The sequence below is a fragment of the Oreochromis niloticus genome, linkage group LG20 (genome assembly GCF_001858045.2).
Source record: "Oreochromis niloticus isolate F11D_XX linkage group LG20, O_niloticus_UMD_NMBU, whole genome shotgun sequence".
In the NCBI taxonomy this organism is placed as follows: domain Eukaryota; kingdom Metazoa; phylum Chordata; class Actinopteri; order Cichliformes; family Cichlidae; genus Oreochromis; species Oreochromis niloticus.
The window spans coordinates 891,396-912,664 of NC_031984.2; the positions used below are offsets into that span (position 1 = coordinate 891,396).

General features: G+C 48.4%; 1 protein-coding gene and 1 long non-coding RNA gene across 14 annotated transcripts in view; one reads left to right on the forward strand and one right to left on the reverse strand.

Annotated features, from left to right (window-relative positions):
* The window catches only part of LOC112843227 (uncharacterized), a 4,539-nt gene extending 1,500 nt beyond the window's left edge, over positions 1-3,039 (reverse strand). Inside the window, exons 1-2 of the long non-coding RNA XR_003215423.1 lie at positions 893-3,039; positions 259-353 (exon numbers count right to left, since the gene is read on the reverse strand). This is a non-coding gene — a long non-coding RNA (uncharacterized LOC112843227). The remainder of the gene's footprint in view (positions 1-258; positions 354-892) is intronic.
* Positions 565-20,527, forward strand: tpd52l2b (tpd52 like 2b). 13 transcript variants are annotated; one of them, XM_005477756.4, is made up of 10 exons: positions 565-804; positions 4,010-4,167; positions 6,374-6,522; positions 7,538-7,597; positions 12,330-12,377; positions 15,040-15,141; positions 16,188-16,214; positions 16,809-16,853; positions 18,007-18,055; positions 18,456-20,527. In XM_005477756.4, the coding sequence occupies exons 1-10, from the start codon at positions 786-788 to the stop codon at positions 18,540-18,542; spliced, it is 744 nt and encodes a 247-aa protein (XP_005477813.1). In that variant the 5' UTR covers positions 565-785; the 3' UTR covers positions 18,543-20,527. The 13 variants fall into 13 exon arrangements, with proteins under 13 accessions (XP_005477813.1, XP_005477814.1, XP_005477815.1 ...); XM_005477757.4 differs by having other exon boundaries at positions 16,812-16,853; XM_025901347.1 differs by lacking the exon at positions 565-804 and adding an exon at positions 3,692-3,822.
* Positions 20,528-21,269: the final 742 nt, after the last annotated feature.

A 21,269-nucleotide genomic window follows, 5' to 3' on the forward strand; every position in this document is an offset into this window, starting at 1 on the left:
TTAAACGCTGCATGATCTGCAGACAGCTGTTGTCACGAACGTCGCACTCGCTTACGTCACTGTCATGAGACGTTCTCGCAAAAAAATCACGGTTTTAGTAACGCAGTAACGCAGCGTTCCTACGGGAAAGTAACGGTAATCTAATTACCGTTTTTGCAATAGTAATCCCTTACATTACTCGTTACTTGAAAAAAGTAATCAGATTACAGTAACGCGTTACAAGTAACGCGTTACTGCCCATCTCTGGTGATGACACACCTTAGTGTGATTGGTTCATTGTGTTTCTGCCATTTGAAAATCAGTTGAAAATCCGCTTGGCATCTTTCTTGGCCTTCAGACAACAATTCCTCTGGCTAAAGATCCAAACGGGACAGGCACAAAAAAAGAAAAGAAAAAGAAAATCTGTTGAAAAAATGTGAAGACTCAGACACTGATGAATATATCGATAAGGGATTTATTTAAATTTCCGAGGCAGGTAATCAAATATTTTTAATAAAACAATAGAGGAGCCATCACTAAATATTTCCCAGTCATCGCCTCCAGGCACTATTGTAGTCTAAGTTTTATTTTGAAATTCCCCGCCGGATGTGCCTCTTCGTTTGGCGTTAGTTTCACGGACCGTGGGATAAACGGCTGCTACTCCGTGTGTTCCTGTCGACGACTTTCTGTCAGCGAAGCTGTAGTCTGGACGGTTTGTGCTCAGTGTGCCGCTCTGCTGTTCGCTGCGCTCCAACTGAAACTTTAAATCTTCGAAAGAGAAGTTTAATCCGCGAGAGAGCGACGCCATGGACCCCGCCAGCCAAGGTAACGCTGAGTGTTAGCCTAGCACGGAGTTAGCCTAGCCTAGCCGAGTGTGAGAGTGCGCAGAGCGGCTCTCAGCGGACACTCTTACCACTTTAATCGGTCATAAAGCGACCGACAGCCCCCTGAGTGAGTCCGGTTTGACTGTACGGAGCTGGGAGATCCGGCAGATCACGGAACTTTGACCACAGGCCCAGCTCCGGGGCTCTGAGCTCGGGTTTGTGGGTTAGCCGCTGAGTGGAACTTAAATCAGATTAAAAACGGAGCTCCGTGTTTGCGGACACGGACACTGCCGACGTGTTTAACCAGCTCAGACTCCAGGTAGGCTTTGATTGGCTGGCTGCCACAAACGCAGCAGCAACGGTGCCTGTATTTACCTGGAGCCTCACCTGAGTGAGTCACCGGTCCCTCCTGTCAGGTGGATACAGCTAAATGGCTGTTAAGCATGCTAGCTGCTGCTGTGTCATCACTGACTTTTCAGACTGTGTTTACAGCTGAATCAGACTGTGTTCTCTCACACTCCCAGGGCAGCTTAACATGATTCACAAATCAGAATAAGCCTTACAAAGAGAAGTTTTAAACAGCAGGTGGGTGGAGCTTTTGTTTTCGTGATGACATCATACAGCTGGAAGAGTAGAAAAAGTGCAGAATAGGTCAACCTTAAAAGCAGCATTTAGTCAGACTCTGAGGGGAGCTTTGTCATTATTTTAAGGTGAGGAGTGAATTCAGGTTTTAGGACAAAAAGGAACGTCATCATCAAGGAAATGCCTTCCTATGAATCATCTTCTTTTAATAAAGCCGGCACGTGCACCTTTCTGTCAGTGGGATTAAATTTACTCGAGCTCAAAAAACCCAGATTTTTAAACGTCCAACATCAGTACAGGTGAAGACGCCTGTTTTCAGTAAGACAATCGCAGATTAATCTTGGATTAATCCCACAGCGTGAGGAATAAACGGGACAGACATGCAAAGCCAACCTCCAAACAAAGCGAGGTCACATGATATTTAAAGTGACCGTCCAGGCTGCAGGATGTCACTCGCTGTCTTACGTCGTTGCTTGAGCCAATAGGAGCTGAGGTTACCTGATGATGCCTTGGTCGGCTCCTGCAGGCCGTGCAGGCCCTCTCTCTGTGAGCTCCCCGCGCAGCTCTGCAGCTCTAATGGACGTTTTCAGAGCAGAGGTTACTGCTGCCTCTGTTGCTCTTGTCTGTGTGCAGCAGAGCGGATAAAGAAGGGCGTCCGAGTCTGTGAAGTGACCCCGCGGTAACTACCCGATGAAGCAGGAAGAAGTTTGCTGACTGTTTTGGGTCGGCCTTCAGTAACAAGGCTCAGTCGCTGCTGGCTCACAGGGCGAGGCAGCAGCTGTTGTGTCGTGTTATCAGCAGAAGTTTAAGGAAGGTGTGGTTCACTTGCAGGACACGGCTTAGCGTCTGCAGACTCGTCAGACCGCTGCCACATCAGATGATGAAGCTGATAACGCCTGCGCGCGCACACACACACACACACGGTTTGTCTGTGAGTGTCTGTGTCTCCGGCAGAACCGGAAGCACGAAGGATTAGGAAAGGACTCTTCTTCAGGGGGGAATCATGGAGCGATGTGTGTGAACAGACCCACAGTGATGACACTGACAGAGGAAGCCTTTGAGGCAGCGTCACCTGAGGCCTCCCACCTAACAATGTCAGAGTTACCTGGAATATTCCAGAGCCTGCTGGGAGTTAGCCTGATGTCTGGTCCCTGCTGTGTTAGCTCAGTAAAATCTTTTGGGTGTTCTTAATGTTTCGACAATTTTGAGTCAGGTGGTATATCAAAGAAATCAGGTGGAAACGTGGAGATGGAAAAAGCTTTGATTTTATTTGTTACTCCCGCTGAAGTGATGTAAACTGTAAACAGCGACTAAACTTTCAAAATAAGAGTGGGGGGTTAGCCAGTCATAGATTAATACTGTAGCCCCACCCTCACCTGTGACACTAGCAGGACCATTTTTTTTATGTTACATAAACTGTGATGTCGTTGCTATGGCATTCACATAAACATGAGAAAGTCCTTTTATACTGTGATTAAATGTTCCTGTGAAGGCGCTGCCCAGGATACTTGTGTGCTTACATGTGGCCTGTGCTGATGGTCTGGCTATTACGCTGTGTCAGCACTGCTGCTGTAATCAGGAAGTGTGGAAGGACGTCCTTCAGTAACGACATGAACTATGCTGCTGCCGGCGAGCATCGAGAGAACATCGTGTGGTGTTTTTGTTCCTCTATCATTGCAGATGTTGTCTATTACTTTGAAATGCTGTGCTGTAATTCTGAGGCTGAATCTCCCACACTCGGGTCAGTGTAGCTGCGCAGACACACACACACATTAAAGGGTGTTGGGTGTTTGTGCGATGTGAAACCTGATTTAATGCATTATGACTCTCAGCACAGGGACAGTGTTACTTTAATGTACCGGGGGACGTTGGATAACAATCACTTTGACTGCCATCATGTCCATCGACACGCCCCCGCCAAGTAAAGTCTGTGACAAAGGCGGGCTCAGACGGTTGCACCAATCGTAGAATAATCTGCTCTTCGACCTCCATGAGTCAGGCTTTATCAGGGCCCAGCTGGCTGTATGGTAAATGCGGGTAAACCTGCGTCGAGGCCGGCTTAGCGAGTTTGGCAGCAGTCTGAGGAGGACAGCGGGACACTGGATAAAATTAGACTCAAACAAAGTGTATTCAGTGGGCAAAGCTGTTATGAAAAGCAAACGCACACCTCGCACCGTTCACAAACACACCGGAGAGCCTTGGGAGTGTTTCAGCATCTCACTGTGAACATGTCTGAGCACCACAGAAGAAGACCTGTTCAAGTTTCCGTGCAGTTTGCACAACTTTTAAACCCTCCAGGATTTCCTTCAGGCGCTCTGTGATCCAGAGTTTGTTCAGACGGCTCCACCCTGACGGTACTCCCATCAGAACTGGTCCACAAGCTGCTATGCCCATCAGAACCAGTCCTCCCAGTTCCTCTGTTCCTGTTCCAGCATTGGTCAGTTTCTCTCTCAGTGAGGTGGTGTTCGCAGCAGCTGCAGCCGCTTCCTGTTTGATATCAGCTGCCGCCAGCACTCGCCTCTTCCTGTGTGTGTGTGTGTGTGTGTGTGTGTGCGCGCGCCTCTGTTACTTTCAGCACTGGTCTGAGTGTCTCTAATGCCTACTCTTCCTCTTCCTCCTCTCAGATATCAACCTGAACTCTCCTAACAAAGGTCTCGGCGTGGATCGCACAGACAGCCTGTCTGACGTGCCCGTGGAGGGCGCCATGGGGAACCCGGCCAACCCTCCTCCACCTGGCCTGACAGAGGAGGAGGTGGAGGAGCTCCGCACCGAGCTCACTAAGGTACACGCCACACCTGCTGAGATCCCAGGTGCTCGACATCACCTGTGTGGTGAGGGCGGGGCTTCTTTAAGTGTTTGTTTGCAGTGTTTGGATCCAAAACTGGAGCTCAGGGGCCCGTTCTTCGTACCTCGCTAAGTAAGTTAGCCGGATTTGAATGTTGACGATTTCGCGTGATCTTGGATCGTTCGGTTCTCCGAAGCTCATCTGGGACTTGCTGTCATAGCAACAGATCCGTAAGCGTAAACCTGCTCGGGAGCAGGTTTACTTTATGTAAACAGGATTAGATCGCGGCCTCTCAGGTATGTCCGCTGCAGTTATATGAAAGCAAGAGCGATATTTCGCCACTGTTTTACCATAAATAAATATTATCAATGTAACTAAAGATAATGTATTTGATTCTTTTATTGATTTCATACAGATACATACAGGTCATTTCCGAAAAAAAGGGAAATGTACTATTAATCATTCTATTACATGTAGTAGATCATGTCAGATGTAATTCATATTTTAGAGTAGTAATAGTAAATTACTACGTGCAATCAAGATGAGAGACCACGGCTATAAAAGCGAAGGTGGATTTGGGAAGTCTGTCGCAGCCATGTCCTGTCCGTTTGTACGCGAGCAAGGAAGGTGCAAGATTGATAAGGAGAGTTTCCAGAATTTAGCGTATATTGCGGGATAGACGGGATCCTTTAGCTCAGCGCGACGGTGTGCTCATAGAGAGATATCGATTCTCCCGTGAGGGTATTATTTACTCTCTCTCTCTCTCTCTCTCTCGATATATATATATATATATATATACTTACTGTACTGTATATACTTACTCCCGACTTACTGTGCATGCTTCAGTCACCCCTTGCATGGGAACAGGTAAAAGTGATGGAGTGTTATGTCAAACTACACACAAAAAAACCCACAATGTCAATAAATGTCACAGTACAAAAAGGGGTGTGACGAGGGGGTGCAGGACCACCACCTGTCTTTATTTGCTCTGCCCTTTTCTTGGTTGCTGTTATAAACAAACAAACAGATTATTTCAGGGTCTCTTGTCATAGACTAAAAGCAATATAAGTGATAAATATTACCATTCTGTAGAATATTCTTATATTTCACTTTTACTTTTTCCCATGTTCTAGTGGGTCCTGTTGTGGCTCTAATGTGAAAGAGGATATGATGTAATATAATATAATGCGGAATAAAATAATATCACATGATATAATGTAATATCATGGATCACTTACGAGTTTAATTTGTCAGCAACTTTCTGCCAGCCCTCTCTCCTTGCTTTTGCAGCCTTTGCAGTGTTCCCCTGCGTTTTAATTAAACTCTGAAACTCCTGATATCCCTCAATCAAGAGTTCTTGCTCTGCTGCCGTGAAATACTGAGCGCGCTCCTTCGACATCTTCGCCGACCAATCACAGGGTTGCCGATCAATGTTTCTACTATCGATGCGTAGCCCCTTTTAAGCCACCCAGTGATCTCAGATTACTTCATCCAGCTATACTAATCGTCAACAACAGGTGTGTTCGGAGAACCGGATTAGCGAGCTCAAAGTTAGCGCGATGATTTGATCTTGGATGTAGTAAGCGAGGTACGAAGAACAGGCCCCAGGAGTTTAGAAGGAGTTTTGAAATGAGGTGTCAGGTGACTGATTACAGCGAAAGGTTTAACTGAGCTGTAATTTAACCCTCTGATAAACTTCCTGTGACTGTCATGACATCATGAGTGCCGCGTTTCCGCCCCGGCCTCTGCGGTTAAAGCGTTACTTGAGCCTGGTGTTATTTATATTGAGATCAGACGCCTGGACTCGCTGGTCGCTAATGGACCGGGTGCCGGTTACCTAGGTAACCTTCTAATGTACTTACTACCACTTCATATGTCAGTCAGCAGTATCTTGAGCTCTCATTGGTAGTCGCTTCAGTTGAGAAAAATGTTTATTTGCCCCGCCCCCTTTGTGTTGCCAGTGTGTGTTTGTTTTTAAAGTTTTTCCCTTCCTGTGTGAACGCGGCTTTTTCCGAGCCTCCAGAAAACAGTTTGAGGGGTGGGGTGAATAAGGATGGTGGTGTTCTACAACAGCACCACCTGTTCCTAATGCTTCGGCATTAGTGTTTACAGTCTCTCCATCAAATAAAGTGACTTTCTGTGGAGCGTGGAGCTGAACCTAACCTGAACTCCTGTTTTACGAAACTCTGTGAATGTGTTTCAGGTGGAGGAGGAGATCAACACCCTGCGGCAGGTTTTGTGCGCAAAAGAGAGACACGCCGCAGAGCTGAAGAGGAAACTCGGCCTCAACCCGCTCAACGAACTCAGGCAGAACCTCACGAGGAGCTGGCAGGACGTGCAGACCTCCAACGCGTACGTATCTGTGATTGCGGCGGGAGGTTAGGCTGTTCTCGGAGAGCTTTCTTATCTCTCAGTGCTTTACATTTCAAATGTTCTCCACAGCTTAGACTAAATAAAGGCTTCATTCAGTCCCAGCAGAAATCGCTCACAGCCTTCAGCTCGGCTCTGAATAACAAGAGGACCGAAGGCTGGACTCATACAAACATTTGATTTGTTCTGAATGGCGTCGCGTTTAATTAGCCTAAAGTCATCTGTCAGCGTTTGACACCTTCGGCTCCCTCACCTGGTTCTGTCAGAGGTTTCTTCCTGTTAAAAGGGAGTTTTTTCTCCCCCTGTCACCAAAGCTGTATCTGGTTTGCCACGACGTGAACTGAACCCCGGGGCTGTCAGTCTGGGAGGTTCCCACAGACGAGCTGTTGAAGTGTTAGTACTGTTCAGCGGTCGGAGACTCACCTCACTGAGGCTGGAGGTTCAGCGCGAGTCTCTGGATCCTGATTGGTTTGCGAAGAAGAAACTGAACAGGTTGAAGGCCTCGGTTTGATCTTGAAGATGCACGGCCACATCTGCAAATAGAGTCCAGCTTCACCTGGTTTGGATCCCACCTCCTGATGCTGAGGAGGAGGTGTGACCCTGAGGATGTGCAGCGAGCACCCGGTGATAGACGAGCTTCTGGCACAGGATATTAGAGGGTGTGTGCGAGTCCCTGCGGGCGCCGTTAGTAACAAGCTGCAGACTGACTCATCCGGTTTCAGTTTACATCATTCAGATGAAACAGAAGCTGCAGAGGCAGTTTCATCTCTAACGGGCTCGGACCCAGCGGCGGTCTGCGCTCTAACGGCAGCAAAGCTTTTCTGAAGGAAGGAGGGGTCACTGCTGTGTAACCTTCTGTTTGTGAGGGGCAGCCAATCAGCAGAAAGTGGGTCTAAACGGGGAGGAGCTTGTTTCAGACAGAGTTACAGGATGAGAAGAAGGGTTATACTGAAGCGTGATTCAGGCTGAGCTGACGCCGTCATGTCTGTGTTTCCAGCTACGTGAGAACGGCTGAGACGCTGGGCGAGTGGAACGAGCGGGTGACCCGTTCAGATCTGTGAGTCCACGCCGTGCTTGCTGCTCGCTCTGTTTGCGCTCTCACGCGCTGACTTTTGCACCCAGCTTCTAACGTGTGCGTGAACATTTCAGCGGTCTGGTGTGGGAGCTGCTCTGAGGCTCACCTGCAGCTGTCTGCTTAGTCTCAGGTCCCTGAGCTGGACCTCTGCACCGTGTCTGTGCTGTCGGAGCATTTTAATGACATCATGTGACCGATAACATGGCTGCCATGACGTTTCTGTACTAACAGACCAGGAAGTAGGCTGAGCTCCAGTTACTGAGGCCTAATGAGTCTGAGTCTGTGATGCGCCCGTACAGTCTTTGCTAACATTGTGGACCGTGGTGTCAGCAGACAGAGCAAATGCTGGAGGGTGTGCTCTGCTGTGTGGCACTGAGGTGGGATTTGGTGTGGGCGTTCTAACCACAGCAGCCTGAGTGTGTTTGGTTATCAGATTCTCTGTGGAGGAGCTAAAGGTTCAGTGGGGCCGAGGATTTCTTCAGCTCAGCGCTGCTTCACTTCCCCTCTCAGAGATCAGGTGTCCTCTTCCTCCAGATGTGACAATGCGTCCTCTCCTACTTCCTCTCAGCATCAGTCTTCCTCTGTATTTTTAGCATCTTCAGACACTTTCCTCCCTCTGCTGTCTGCGTTACAGGCTGTTCACTGCAGTCAGTCATTCAATGTTCCCCGCTGTTAGAAATCAAACACACCTGATGTGTCTCTAAAGGAGGCGTGGTCACTGTTTCCACGTGTAATTATTGTGCTTAGTAATTACACGTTGATTTTATTTTATTTTTTCATTTCATAAGAGGCAGTTATTGAACCTATGAATGTGTCTTTGCTGGTGATTAGAAGCCGTGTTGGTTTGAATCGTGGCTGCAGCTGGAGTAAACGCGCTCGAAGCTCGTGGGGAGAAAACGCCGCCGCGCCGTCATGGAGATGGGTGCGCTTGATTTATAAGACGAGGCAGGACAGAGCTTTGAAACGTTTCAAAGTCACACCCAGTGACGGTAAAAAGCGACTCGTTTGTCGGACCGTGGTTTTTCACCATGCAGCTGCAGGTGTGTGTCTCCCGAGGCCAGCGGCTTCCATCACAGACACAACTTGGCGTTAGTGCCGCGGGCGTTTTTTATGGTTGACCTTAATGGCCAAAAACCCTGTTAAAGGTGACAGCGCTCCCGGACACGTGGAGTTGGAGACCCCACAGAGGATGAGCACAATGAACATGTGCAGAACTGCTGCATCACTCAGAGCCTCACGCACGCCATCTGACCACGGCTGACTCCTTAAACGACTTCTAGTCTGGGTCAGTCCGAGGGAAACGTTTCTGTGCCAGCAGAGCAAAGAAACCCTGTAGATCGCAGCGTTCCCGCCCGGCTGCTGGAAGTTTCCACGTTCCTCCTCTGTAATCGACCGGATTGGCGAGCTCGCCTGGATATTTGGCCTGACCTGACGGGGCGGTAGGGATGGGTATCAAAACCCGGTTCTTGTTGAGAACCGGTTCCCACCGTTTCAATTCCTTGGAATTGTTTGCCATTTTTGCAAACGATTCCCTTATCGATTCCAGTCGCCCCCAATGACGTCACCACGTTGCGGAGCGTCATTTACCTGGCAGGAAACGCTCAAAAGTTTGGTTATACTTTACGAGAACGGATGACAACAGGGCAACTTGCAATACTTGCAAAGTAGATATTTCATTTAAAGGAGGAAACACTACGAATATGCAAAAGCATTTGCTCACAAAACACGCGATGACCTTAAATGAATGTCGTGTTTTTAATTCCACTCCGGACTCGTGAATCTCAACCCAGCAGCAGCGGTAATGTTTGCACGTCCTCTCCCGTTAATACGGCAGGTAAATAATCAACTAACAGTGCATATTATGTTAGCGCGATCTGCCTTATTACAAAACCTGCCATCACTGTGCATTTAGGTGACCGTGATGAGAGAGACAGACAGTCTGGCTGGCGCTCGCTGGCAGTTGTCGCTGCAGTCTACCGGTAGCGTCTCCTTTCAGGCCAGGATAGACGAATGTCACCGAGCAGTGACTAAGTTTGTGGTCAAAACCTTGCAGCCATTTGCCACAGCAGATGAAGAATATTTATTTTATTATTTTACATTTACAGTTTTCTTTCCTGGGGACCCTGTGACACCCCATTGAAGAGCCGTAGGCTGTGGATCTCTTAAGATCTCACTGTTGGGTTTGTAAGGCCATGTTACTCCTAAATTTCTATCTTGTTCAAAGAGAAGATATAAAACAAAGTTCTAAGCTAATCGACCTTAGTGTTCTCCTTTTTTAAAAAGAATCGATAAAGAATCGATAATCGTGAAAATCTTATCAATACCCATCCCTACGGGGCGGCGCTGCTGACTCGTGCTTGGGCCTGCACTGGCGGGTTTCTGGTGTTTGTTCTGCTTCTGCTCACAGAAATACACCAGCACGTCGGCCAACGCCGTCGGTGTCGGTTTGTAGTTGTGTGTCTGCCGCAGGCGTGCAGTCAGCATGGATTTTACTCTACTGCAGCTGGAAAGCGTGTCTGAAACCACACGGGCAGCTCGGACTCGCTGCTGCAGGAACGAGTGGGAGGAAAGGAATGTGAGAGAGGAGGAGGAGGAGGAGGAGGAGGGGAAGATGGTGTTTTGCTTAGTCACATGACACGTGATATCCAGGAAGAGGGGCAGGCTGGTGAGGTGCACACAGATGGCTGTGAGTTATGAACACGTCACAGCCACATGAATATTTTTAGCTGTTCTTTTTTTCCCGTTTCCTCGTTTTGTGGATCAGCCGACTGAGCGTCTTGTCTCAAAGTAAACCGTAGGCGGTGGAGGCGGAGCCGTTTGGGTTGATGTGGCCCGTGCAGTGAGAGGGGACAGCTGTGGGCGGAGGCTGGCCTCGCGAGGCGACTCCGGTTTCTGTAAAAATAACTCGGGTTGTCTGCGAGGTCAGAATCGGATTGTTGCACAACAAAAGTCTGCTGTGCGTTGGATTCGTCTTTATGCTCCAGCTCACTGTGTCCACGTTTCACAGATCAAAGTTTAATATTGTTGTATTATCCGTCCATCCCCGTCCTCTCATCCTTATCAGGGTGGCGGGGGGTGGAGCCTGTCCCTGCGGTTAATATATATCACAGAGCTTCAGATAAATGGGTGAAATGTTCAGTGAGCTGATTAAAATGACTGAGTCCACAGTTTTAACTCCATGGCATCATGTGATCACCAGTGACAGGTTTCTCTGTGACTGTGGAAGTTCGACTGAGTGGACTCGGTCAAAGGTCATCACAGCAGGCTCACAGTTACTTCATAACAAATATTCTGACTTTTAAGTCAAACAGCAACACAGTCAGAAATCACTCTGTTAAAGCTGGACAGACACTGTGCGATTTTTCCAGTCGCGTTATTCAGCTTCAGCTCAAACTGTATGATTGACTCGCAGGGGTTAGAAGTTCATAGGTCACGATGCAGGTCACGATGCAGGTCTCACACTATACGGCCCGATGCTCTGATGCGACCTGAGTGCTCACACTGTGCGTTCATAACATGAAGGTTATAACAGAAAATCTGTCGCTCCCTCTCTGTCTTTCACTCACACAGACTCACACCACCACCATCAACTTTGCTAAATTGCTAATGAAAAACATTGATCAGGCAGCTGTGATTGAGCAGCGGTGTAGATCCAACTATTTTCACGGTTGTTGTGGTCGTGATAATTTTGTGAGGCCACATCGAAAAGGCTCAGATGAGCTTTCCAAAGTTCTACAAGTTGTGCCTCCATCGCTTGTGTCCAGATCACACGCTGCACTGCTGTGCTGCTCCGTCTTTTTCACCGACATTTATGTGTTTGCGAGTGCGTAGTGTGAGCGGCTGCGGTGACACCCTCCCGACCAAGCAATTGATGATCGGGAGCTGGTCGTGCGGTGTTAATCGCTTCTCGTTACCCCACGTATGCTGCACGATGAAGGCCAAACTCGGGCCGATCAACAAAACGGTCGCACGACTGAAAAATTGTCTCAAAATGGGCCAAAAATCGCACAGTGTAAGCCCAGCATAACACACACACACACATACAGACACACACACACACAGGCGCACACACACACACACACAGACACACAGACACTCAGGCGCACACACACACACACAGACACGCGCACACAGACGCACGCAGACACACACACACAGACACACAGACACACACACACAGATGCACACACCTCTAGGTTCCTCGGTCAGGGTGGCGTTCCTTTTTCCTGGCTCCGCCCTCACCTGTGTGGCTGTGTGACTCCTGTGAACTCCACGCTGATCCTCTCTCTGCTCTGTGTGGTCTGAGTGTTTACCTGTGTACCTGCGGGGCCTCGCTTTATGCTCCGGACCCTGCTGTAGCCCCGCCCCTTGCAGCGGACCGCCCCCTACATTTAATCGGATGTGCTGACTGTGTAACTGCTGTTCATCTGTGACGGGTTCTTTTCAGCTGGCAGGAGGTTTTTATGTTTTCACATGTTGCAGATTTGTATTAAATGTGAACACGTGAATATTGTTTTCCATCAACATGTTATCATGGACGTCCAGCTCTGAATCCTCGGGCGGCGGCGTTTTTAAACTTCCTAACCGTGTCTTTAGGAGAGTCGGCGTTCCTGTCCGGCTGCACACAGCGGCAGCTTGTAGCATGTTTTGGACGTTTTCAGCTGACGTGTGCTGTGAGTGTCTCTGTGTGATTTTCCTGCTGTTGTGTCTTCAGATATCTGTCTGCCTCGGCCACTTTGGATGACATTACCCACTCTGAAGCGTGAGTTGACCCTTCCTCTTTGTGCTCTTGTCTGTGTCTGTAGATGAGTTAAGGTTTCTTTCACTTTGGGATTTTGTGGAAGTTTTCTCTGTTTTCATTTTGCTTCTGTGGTGCTGAGGCTGCGGTGGTCGAGCTGTTATTAACGAGTCGAGGAGACGTTTTCTGCTTTGCGTCGGACGCAGCTGAAGGCGTTTGCCTCCCCGTTACACTTTTACTGAGGAATCGTCTCAGTCTTCAGTGTTTGAACCAAAAATATTCAAACGTCCTGTCGATTTTGACCACATTTTCTCCAGTTATTGATCTAAAACACACCTCGTGCAGAGTGTTCAAATAGTCAAAGTTACAGCTGACAGGAAGTGAAGCGTCACCGCCATGCACGTCTGGCAGGGATTATTGATTACAGTAAATGTCACACGGACACGGTGGGTTTAATCTTCACTGCAGCAACGCTCAGGTGGAGTAACTCTATCAGCTCATCCACAGCGACCCTCAGATGCGCCACACAACGGCGCACACGTAGAGCTGCGAGCAGGAACCTGGAGCTCTTTGTTTACGACGTCATCGTCAGCTCCCAGTCTGTTTTGGAAAAAGCAACAGTGCAGAGGTCTAACAGTTTAAAAAATCAGAAGATGATGACATCACAGGGTTAAATGTTTTATTATAATTAGGGTTACAGCAGGGGCGGGGCTCTCGGGGGGGGGGGGGTCCTGCAGATTTTTAGACGTGTCAGCTGATTTAATTGGCTAAATGACCTCCTCGACATGTCGTAAAGTTCTCCAGAGGCCTGGTCATGAACTGGTGACTCAGGTCAGGGTGATACCTAAAACCTCCAGGCCTGGAGTTCCCACCCCTGGGTTACAGGAAGTGTTATTAAAGCTGCTGATTGGAACCAAAAAGCAACAAACTCAGACCTGTGCGCTCATTTTCAGCTCATGTTTCTTCTTGGGTTGTAGTAGAGTAGCTTTGCATGATTCACAGTTTACCATAATCCTCCTTCATCTTGTGCTGCTCCTTGGTGGAGGTCAAAGGTCACAGATGCTGCTTTGCCTGACCTCCTAATGCTGCGACTGCTTTTCCAGACTAACACATCAGAAATGTTTGAATCTTTGGTTTCTCACAGGTTTCCTGTCCTTCCTGGCCGTACGTCGTGGCTGACGTTCAGAGTGAAGCCGAAGGAACGAGCGGCTCGCTCAGATTAGATCAGCGAAAACTGCAGCTGTGCTTATCTGCAGACCTCCGTGTGCGTGCGTGCGTGCGTTGCTGAGATTTTTACACAAAGAGGAGTGTTTTTACAAATCCCAGGAGGCCCAAACGTGACACATTCTGCTCCAGCTTCAGCTCTGTGCAGAAAGTAACTCCGTACTCGTCTGCAAGAAACAGTCCAGCTCTGAACTTTTCACATGCTTTAATCGTGCTCTCATGCCACGCACAAGTGCTGTGTTACAGTTACCATGTTACTGTGTTACAGTTACAGTGCTGCGTTACTGCATTACTGTAGTGTTGACAGACGCCTGCTGTGCGTGGAAGCAGCGAGAGCATGGCGTGTTCTGTTTGCCGTGCGCTCCGTCCTGTCCATGCTGGGATCAGAGGTGTTTGGAGGTAAACAGGCGCTCTACTGCAGGAAGGAAAACAAGCCACTGACTTCCTGTTGTTTTCACAGCTGGTCAGGTGAAGCCGTCAGTAAACTGCTGTTAGACGAGGGGCCGTCCGGGAGTTTGATGATAGATCTGGTCTCTGATCCATTTGAACTTTAGGCCCTGCATTTCTCTGAGCTCCTACATGCATTTGGCCGAGGAGCCTCCACAGTCTGTGTGCTGCTTTGTTAGCTCTGGGACGTTTTTTGTCTGTAAGTGTCCTCAGTCTGGACCCGATAAACCTGAGGTCCTTGTCTCGGGACCATAGTCTGTATATCGAAGATGGCCACAGCCACTGCGGGGTCGCTCTGTGGTCTGAAGGATCAAAGTTGGCCCTTGTTGTTTGGTGTTTGGATGAGAGGGCGGACAGCAACGTTATCTGTACGGGAGCGTCACACCTGCTGATCAGTAACATCCACACAAAATCCTTAAAGTGGAGCTCCGCCTTCCTCAGTGCTCTGTTACAGTGACCTCACAGCAGCCATATTATTGGTCACATGACCTCATTAGAAAGGCTCCGGCAGCACAAACGCGATGCCCGAATAATGCAAACTTTAAGCCTTAAAACAATTCAAAGCGATGTTATGGAGGAGGATCCAGAGAGAGCACAGAGTGTGTCAGGCTGTAACATGAGTCTGAGGGGACGGACTCGCTGCTGCCTCTGCTGGACGGGGTTTCACCTCAGGTCTCTCACATTATCAAACCAGTAGCGTGGCTGTGTTCGCTGTAACGTGCTCAGCTCACACAGTCTGACTCGGCTCGCCGTCGGTCTCCCTGTCATGGTTTCCACGTGCTGTGAGACGGGACTTCCTGCCGGCTGATGCTAATTTGTGCCTGCTAACACTCCTGGGTTCTTGTTCCTGTTCTGAGTTTGTTCCAGAGAGAGGACGCTCTGCTGTGTTTAACTCGCTGTGTGTCGCGGCTGGTCTGTGTGAACACTAACACTGTGGTCCGTTTGTGTGTCTGTGCGCACACTAACGCCTCTGTTTCTGTGCTCCTCCTCCTCCTCCTCCTCTTCATCTCTGCAGGTACAAGAAGACTCAGGAGACGCTTTCCCAGGCTGGACAGAAGACGACTGCGGCTCTGAGTACAGTGAGCACGGCCATCAGCAAGAAGATCGGTGACATGAGGTACAGCGCGACAGAGCCAACATGGCCGCCGCTCAGCTGCAGGAACAAATGAGCAGAGGGGGCGATGTGGACCCGTCCTCACACCGTCCCCTGCTAGGCAAACCTGGTGACACAGTCTGTGGATCGATTATTCAGGTGGTGTGTTGAGTCTGCACGCCTCTCCTGCTGTGGGTTTAGCTCCCCGAGTGACAGAGTGTGAGCACTGCTCAGGCGACGGCCCGTTAATGTGGCTCACAGCATCAACCCTGCTCTGTGAGGGTCAGTTTACACCCAGGCCCGCTCTGTCAGCCCCCGCCTTGGCGAGGACGAGGCCCGCCTCAGACAGTCACCAGGTTAAACCCGGCCACTTGTTTCTTCCTGCAGCTCTGACCTCCGGTCACGCCCCGCTCACCTGCAGCTTTAAGCTTCACTGCTGTGATTGGTTTGTTATCCAGCTTCAGTGCAGCTGTAAAGTAGCAGTGTGACGGCGGGGCAGGAAACGGGACGCGCTCACTCCTAGTCTGCAGTTTAATCCCTGTAGCTCACACTGTGTGTGTGTGTGTGTGTGTGTGTGTGTGTGTGTGTGTGACCCTGCATGCTCCCTCGTCGCCTGTTTCACTTGATCCTCATCTCTGAGTGTAAAGAAGCGTGCTCTGTTCCTCCTGAAGGTCACTGCATGCATCAGGGACAGGACACGCCTCCATCACACACCAACAATAACGCCACAGCTCATTTTTTACCTTTAACCCCGCTGCCTTCCTTTGGGGCGTGGCTTTTTACCACACACACGCATGTTTATCACCACTGAGCTCCTTTATTGTGACGGCACCAGGAACTTCCTGTTAAACAAGACAAACTGATGTTTGGCCGTGCGAGGGCCAATTTGCTCGACCGACAGATGACATCATCATCATCGTTTCTTTCCCCGCCGCGTGTGCTGAGCAACAATGTGATCGGACACGCCCCTGCTGCTCCTGATTTACCTGCTGATGTCTCACCTGTGTGTGTTGCCTCACGCGCGCTCTCTCTCTCTCTCCTTCTTATCGCTGCCTTGGTTTGACCCGCAGAGCTCTGCCGTTCTCTAACTCCTTTAGGTAAGTCTCCACGTGTCGTCATCATGACACGGTCAGTCACATGACCTGTAATTATGTAAACACAGCGCTGATCCACTAAGAAGTCACGTGGTCCTTTAACGTGCCTCGAGGGGACTGCTGTTTGTGCTGTGTCAAAAAAGTTGAATTCAAAGTTTGTAGTGATGCGAGGCTCAGGTCGCCGTGGAGACAGCTTCATGTTGAATTCAGCTTTAATTCAGTTTCATGTTTATTTAATTTTAGCTCAGCCTTCATGCATCAGCGCCACTTTAAAGTGTTGTGCTCTGATTGGCCAGCCTGACAGGAAGACGTTTCGATGATATGAGCTGAAACTAAAATAAAGAAAACAAGTTAAAGAAACGACGCCGGGCGTTTCAGCTCTGCGTAGGATGTTTGAACCATTCAGTTCTTTCAGCGTCACAGACTGCTCCGTACGTCTGTGACGGCTGTGATTTAACAGCTACCTGTGCAGGTGATCTCTGTAACAGCTCTGTGTGTGTGTGTGCCTGTGTGTGTGTGTGTGTGTGTGTGTGTGTGTCACTGCTTCCTGCGTTGTAACACTTGCTTTTCTGTCTCTTCTCTTTAACGCATTCAAAGTAGCAACTATTCCATTCGCCACTCGATAAGTATGCCTGCCATGAGGTAACGTAACACACACCTGTACCTGTCTGTGCTCGTTAACATCAGCTCACTGAAGGCTTTCAAACCTGGGGGCGTGGTTACACCTTTAAATAAAACAGGAAGTGGGTTGCCAGGTTGGTTTCACGTGGGGAAATGAGGTTTTTATTGGCTACTTTTATTCCAAATTTAAATCTGCCATCAGCTGATCTGATGTTTCCGTGACAACATGACAGTTTTTGATTTTAATTGTTATTGTGTTAAAGTTTGTGATGCCGCGGTGAAACAATGAAACTTTGCCGTGGTCGCTGTTATTTACACTTACAGCTCGTCTGCAATGAAACACAAACGATGCAAACATGTACATTTATTGTTTTTATTAAACCTGCTTTTATGTTTATTCATCATTTAGTATTTTATCAGATCTATAATCCAAAAAGTCGGGCTGCTGTGTAAACTGAGTCTGCAGGTCTCAGAAACTCACATTTTATTCACAATAAAACAAAACACGACAGGATGTTTGGATGGGTCTGACCTCTTAAAGGAGACGGCGCCATTTCCCTATCGTGGTCACGCGTGACTTCTCCTCCACGTGATGGAGCTGTAACCTGCACGTGTGGACGGCACGCCGAGCTGCTCGCAGATGCCGGTTCCTGGAAGCGTTCCTGAGCCCGTGCACTGATTTATCACAGAGTGGCGTTTGAAGGTTATCGTCCTCATCCCCGCGCACAGAGATTCCTCCAGGTCCTCTGAGTATGCTGATGATGTCATGGTGTGTAGATGGTGTCATGTTCACAGTGAGGATTCAGTTTCTGCAGGTTGGTGAAGCTCTGCCCGATCATGTGACCCAGCTGCTGACAGGTCACCTGATCAGCTGATAAATCTTCCTCCAGCTGTTTCTCTTCTCAGTTTTCAGCTTTTTGTCGACCCGTCCCAACTTTTACAGACGTGTTGCTGCCATCAAATTCAAACTGAGCTCATATTGGTTCATTTTCTCCTTTAAATGTTTCTGTGAATGAAATCTGGATTTATGAGATTTGTAGATCGCATCCAACTTTTATTCACACGGCATCCTGACGTTTGGATTTGGCATTCTTATTAAAGAAATGTGATTTTTGTTAGATTTGATGTGGTGGTGTTATTCCTGTGACTCTAACATCGTGTCTCTGCTCCGCAGAAACTCTCCAACCTTCAAGTCCTTTGAGGATAAGATGGGGAACCTGAAGGTGAGCAGAGGTCTGGAGATGGACCTTAAACCTGTAGTGAAGTTTAGTATTTGGAGGAAAAGGACCAAAGTTAAACATTTAGTTCAGATGTCTGCAGGACGAGCAGAGGTCAAAGGTTAATGCAGACTTTCACCACAAGGTGGCAGCATGTTCTCTGTGTCCAGTCTGTTAGTTTCTTCTTCTTTGCATGTTTTTGCTCACGGTGCTCCATGAGTGTGGGACAGGAAGTCAGCTTTTCTTTAGTTTCAGGTTTGTGTCTGAAGGAAGTTTTTAAAATTAAAAGTGTTTCGTCGTCAGTGAGGCAGACGAGGGTTTAAACAGAGTAAACAGGAAGCTGGTGAAGAGGCACGCTAACTGCGTCACTGACCCTCGACTGTTTCCTCTTCCTCTCTCTCTTCAGTATAAGGTCGTCGGTCAGAGAGGAAACGGAGACGCCGTCAGCTCACCCACCGACACCACCCCCACTCAGGAGAACCCGTCTTTCTGAACACTCGCTCCCTCCTCCACCACCTCCTCGCCACCACCTTCTTCACGACCTTAGACTGTACTGTTACCACATTGTCGCAGAGCCACACCTCCACCTCCACCTCAGCAGCTCGCTCTGTAGCTGGTGTCAGGCACACAGTGCACAGCCCCGCCCCCGAGCCCCGCCCCTCTGTTTCAAACCCGTCAATGTTTCAGAAACCACCCGGCAAACGCAAGGCGCTAAAAGATGTCACCTTCTGAAACTTGACGGCTTTTATTTTGGAGGGAAACCCCACCCCCACCCCCACAGTGTTCATACTCATCCAAAAACCAAACAAACAAACCTCCTGCGGGTGTAGCTTTGGAGGCGGGACTTCTGCAGGTGGAGGAGGATAATATGGGCCTCTGTGGGTGAGCGTGCTCTCTTCTTTCTCAGCATTCACACTGTGAGCTCAGGCTGCACAGCGCCCCCGCCGCTCTCTCTGTGTAAACGCCGGCAGGTGTACAGGTTAACGCCTGAATGAGGATGGGCGAGGTCAGGACCCGGGAACCCCCGCTCTCCTCGACCTTCTCCACGTACGCGCACATCCCACCTGAAACCCCCGCCGTGTAAAAAAGCCCTTCAGCCATTTTTGTATCCTCTGAACTCTTTTACAGCTTTGCAGACGTTTTTACGTAACTTTTATCGGCGCGTACCAACACAGGTAACCAAACCGTCTCCGTTTCACAGGCGTGTCGCTGAAAACAAAGCTTCCTGTTTGTGAAACTGGCATCGACGTCGGAGCGCGGCCGACTCTCGCTGACGCTTCGCCGCAAACGCTACCTGCTGAATGTCACCGCTTCTCTGTCGGCCTTACTCGCGTTAAAAGCTTCGCCCGCTCTCTGATCCAGCCGTGGGACATGCCCACCCCTCGCCTTTGGTTTTCCTTCTTCTTCTTTGGGTTTGGTGAAGGACGGGACATCCGGGTGTTTGTGGTGTACTCCCACGGGCTTCCTGTACAGAAACGACCACGCCTGCAGATGAACTGCGCTCACGCCAAACAACAGAACAACTGACTTTTTCTGATTTTTTTTCATTATTTGTAAAACGCCATGACTTTAAAGCACCGTGCCAATCTTTGTTTGTGCGCTTTGCCAACATCACTCCTGCCCGCTACAGGAAGTGCTGACGAGCTCGTTAATAAGACATCCTGCTTCTGTGGCATCCGACTGCTCTGTGACAGGAAGTGGTCATAATTTGCATTTTAAATCCTCACTAAGGATTTAAAATGCTGTCACGTGTGAGTACACCTGAGAGGGAGACCTGTAATCGGTCTTGTGGCTAACGGCCGCAGGTCTCCGCTGTGGGTGTTTCTGAACGAGCTGCCCGAGGCTGTCCTGCCTTCTGTGTGCGTCCTTATTCTTTGTGTCGATCATTTTGGTAGACGATGAAGATGATTTGTTTGCTGCTTCCTGATTTTCTTTCCTTTGCTTTTCTGAGGTGGTTTCTTGTTTGTAAAATGCCGTCAGTTGCCAATCCTGAAATATCTGTTACAGACTCTTTCTTTGTGTCTCTGGATCTCCTTGAGTGTCTCTGCGCTTTGCCGAGATTAAACAAACTCCTGCACACTACAAGAAATACTCCTGAAGTCATTTATTTAATAAAAGAAATCACATTTTTCTTATGCACAGGGGAAAGGATCGTCAGTGTGAGAAAAATGTGATTTTGAAACTAAATGAATTTTTCCTCCTTGACAGCTGCACATAAGCAAGTTGTTTTGTTTTTTTTTGTTTTTTGTTTTTTTTTTGTGGAGAGCGGATGATGGATGGAGTGAGTGACTTCTTAGTTTTGGGACATGCAGCACACCACGAGCATGCTCACTGAGGACTTTCAGCTTTATTCAGGTCCTGGGCCTCTCATGTAGATCGTTAAAGGGATCAGATTTGGAAGCTTATGGTGAATTAATTAAAAACATTTTGGTTTATTGTAAATGTTTGGATATCAATAAAGCATTCCTTTAAATGAAATGTGCCTTGTGGTCTCTTTTGCCTTCACTTTCACTGCTGTGCAAAAATTTACTGACACATCTTCAAAATTTGTAAATTGAATAAAAATTAAGAAAACCACTTCGTTTGATTCTGGATTTGAGGCTCTCCTTTTTCTGAATTTATGGAAAAGTATTGCTGAATTTAATGGGTTTAAATTCAGATGAAGGCTGCAAAGTTAGAGAAATAAAGCCGTGACCGTCTCCTGGGTTGCTAAATTTCCTGAGTTTAAGGGCCGTTTATCAATGCCCAAGTACGCGAGTACGTACTCGCGTTCTCGGTGAGTACGTACTCGCTGAGAACGCACGGGAGTACGTACCCGCCGAGAACGCGAGCACGGACTCGTGGGCCGTCTCTCAATTCTCAAGTACGCGAGCACGGACTCGTGATTTGTACCAGCGTACGTGATGATGTCACAGGTCCGGAGTTTTTACTGCCGTCCCCTCTTAAGTTAACTGTGAGTAACATGTTATGAAGCTTAACTTTAATCACAGCCAAACCGGTTTACTCAGGAACAAATAAAACACTGAAATAAACCAAACATTAACATTTAGAAGTGATCTAAGTGACTTATATATCATTTTTAACCTCAGTAGTGAAACCTCTATTAATAAAAATAGTGTACATGTACATACGTGTACATACCTTAATAAAAACAAGCAGGTGAGATGTTAGAACGCTTTTATTTCTATTGTAGTGGACACTCAATACTATAGACAGCTGC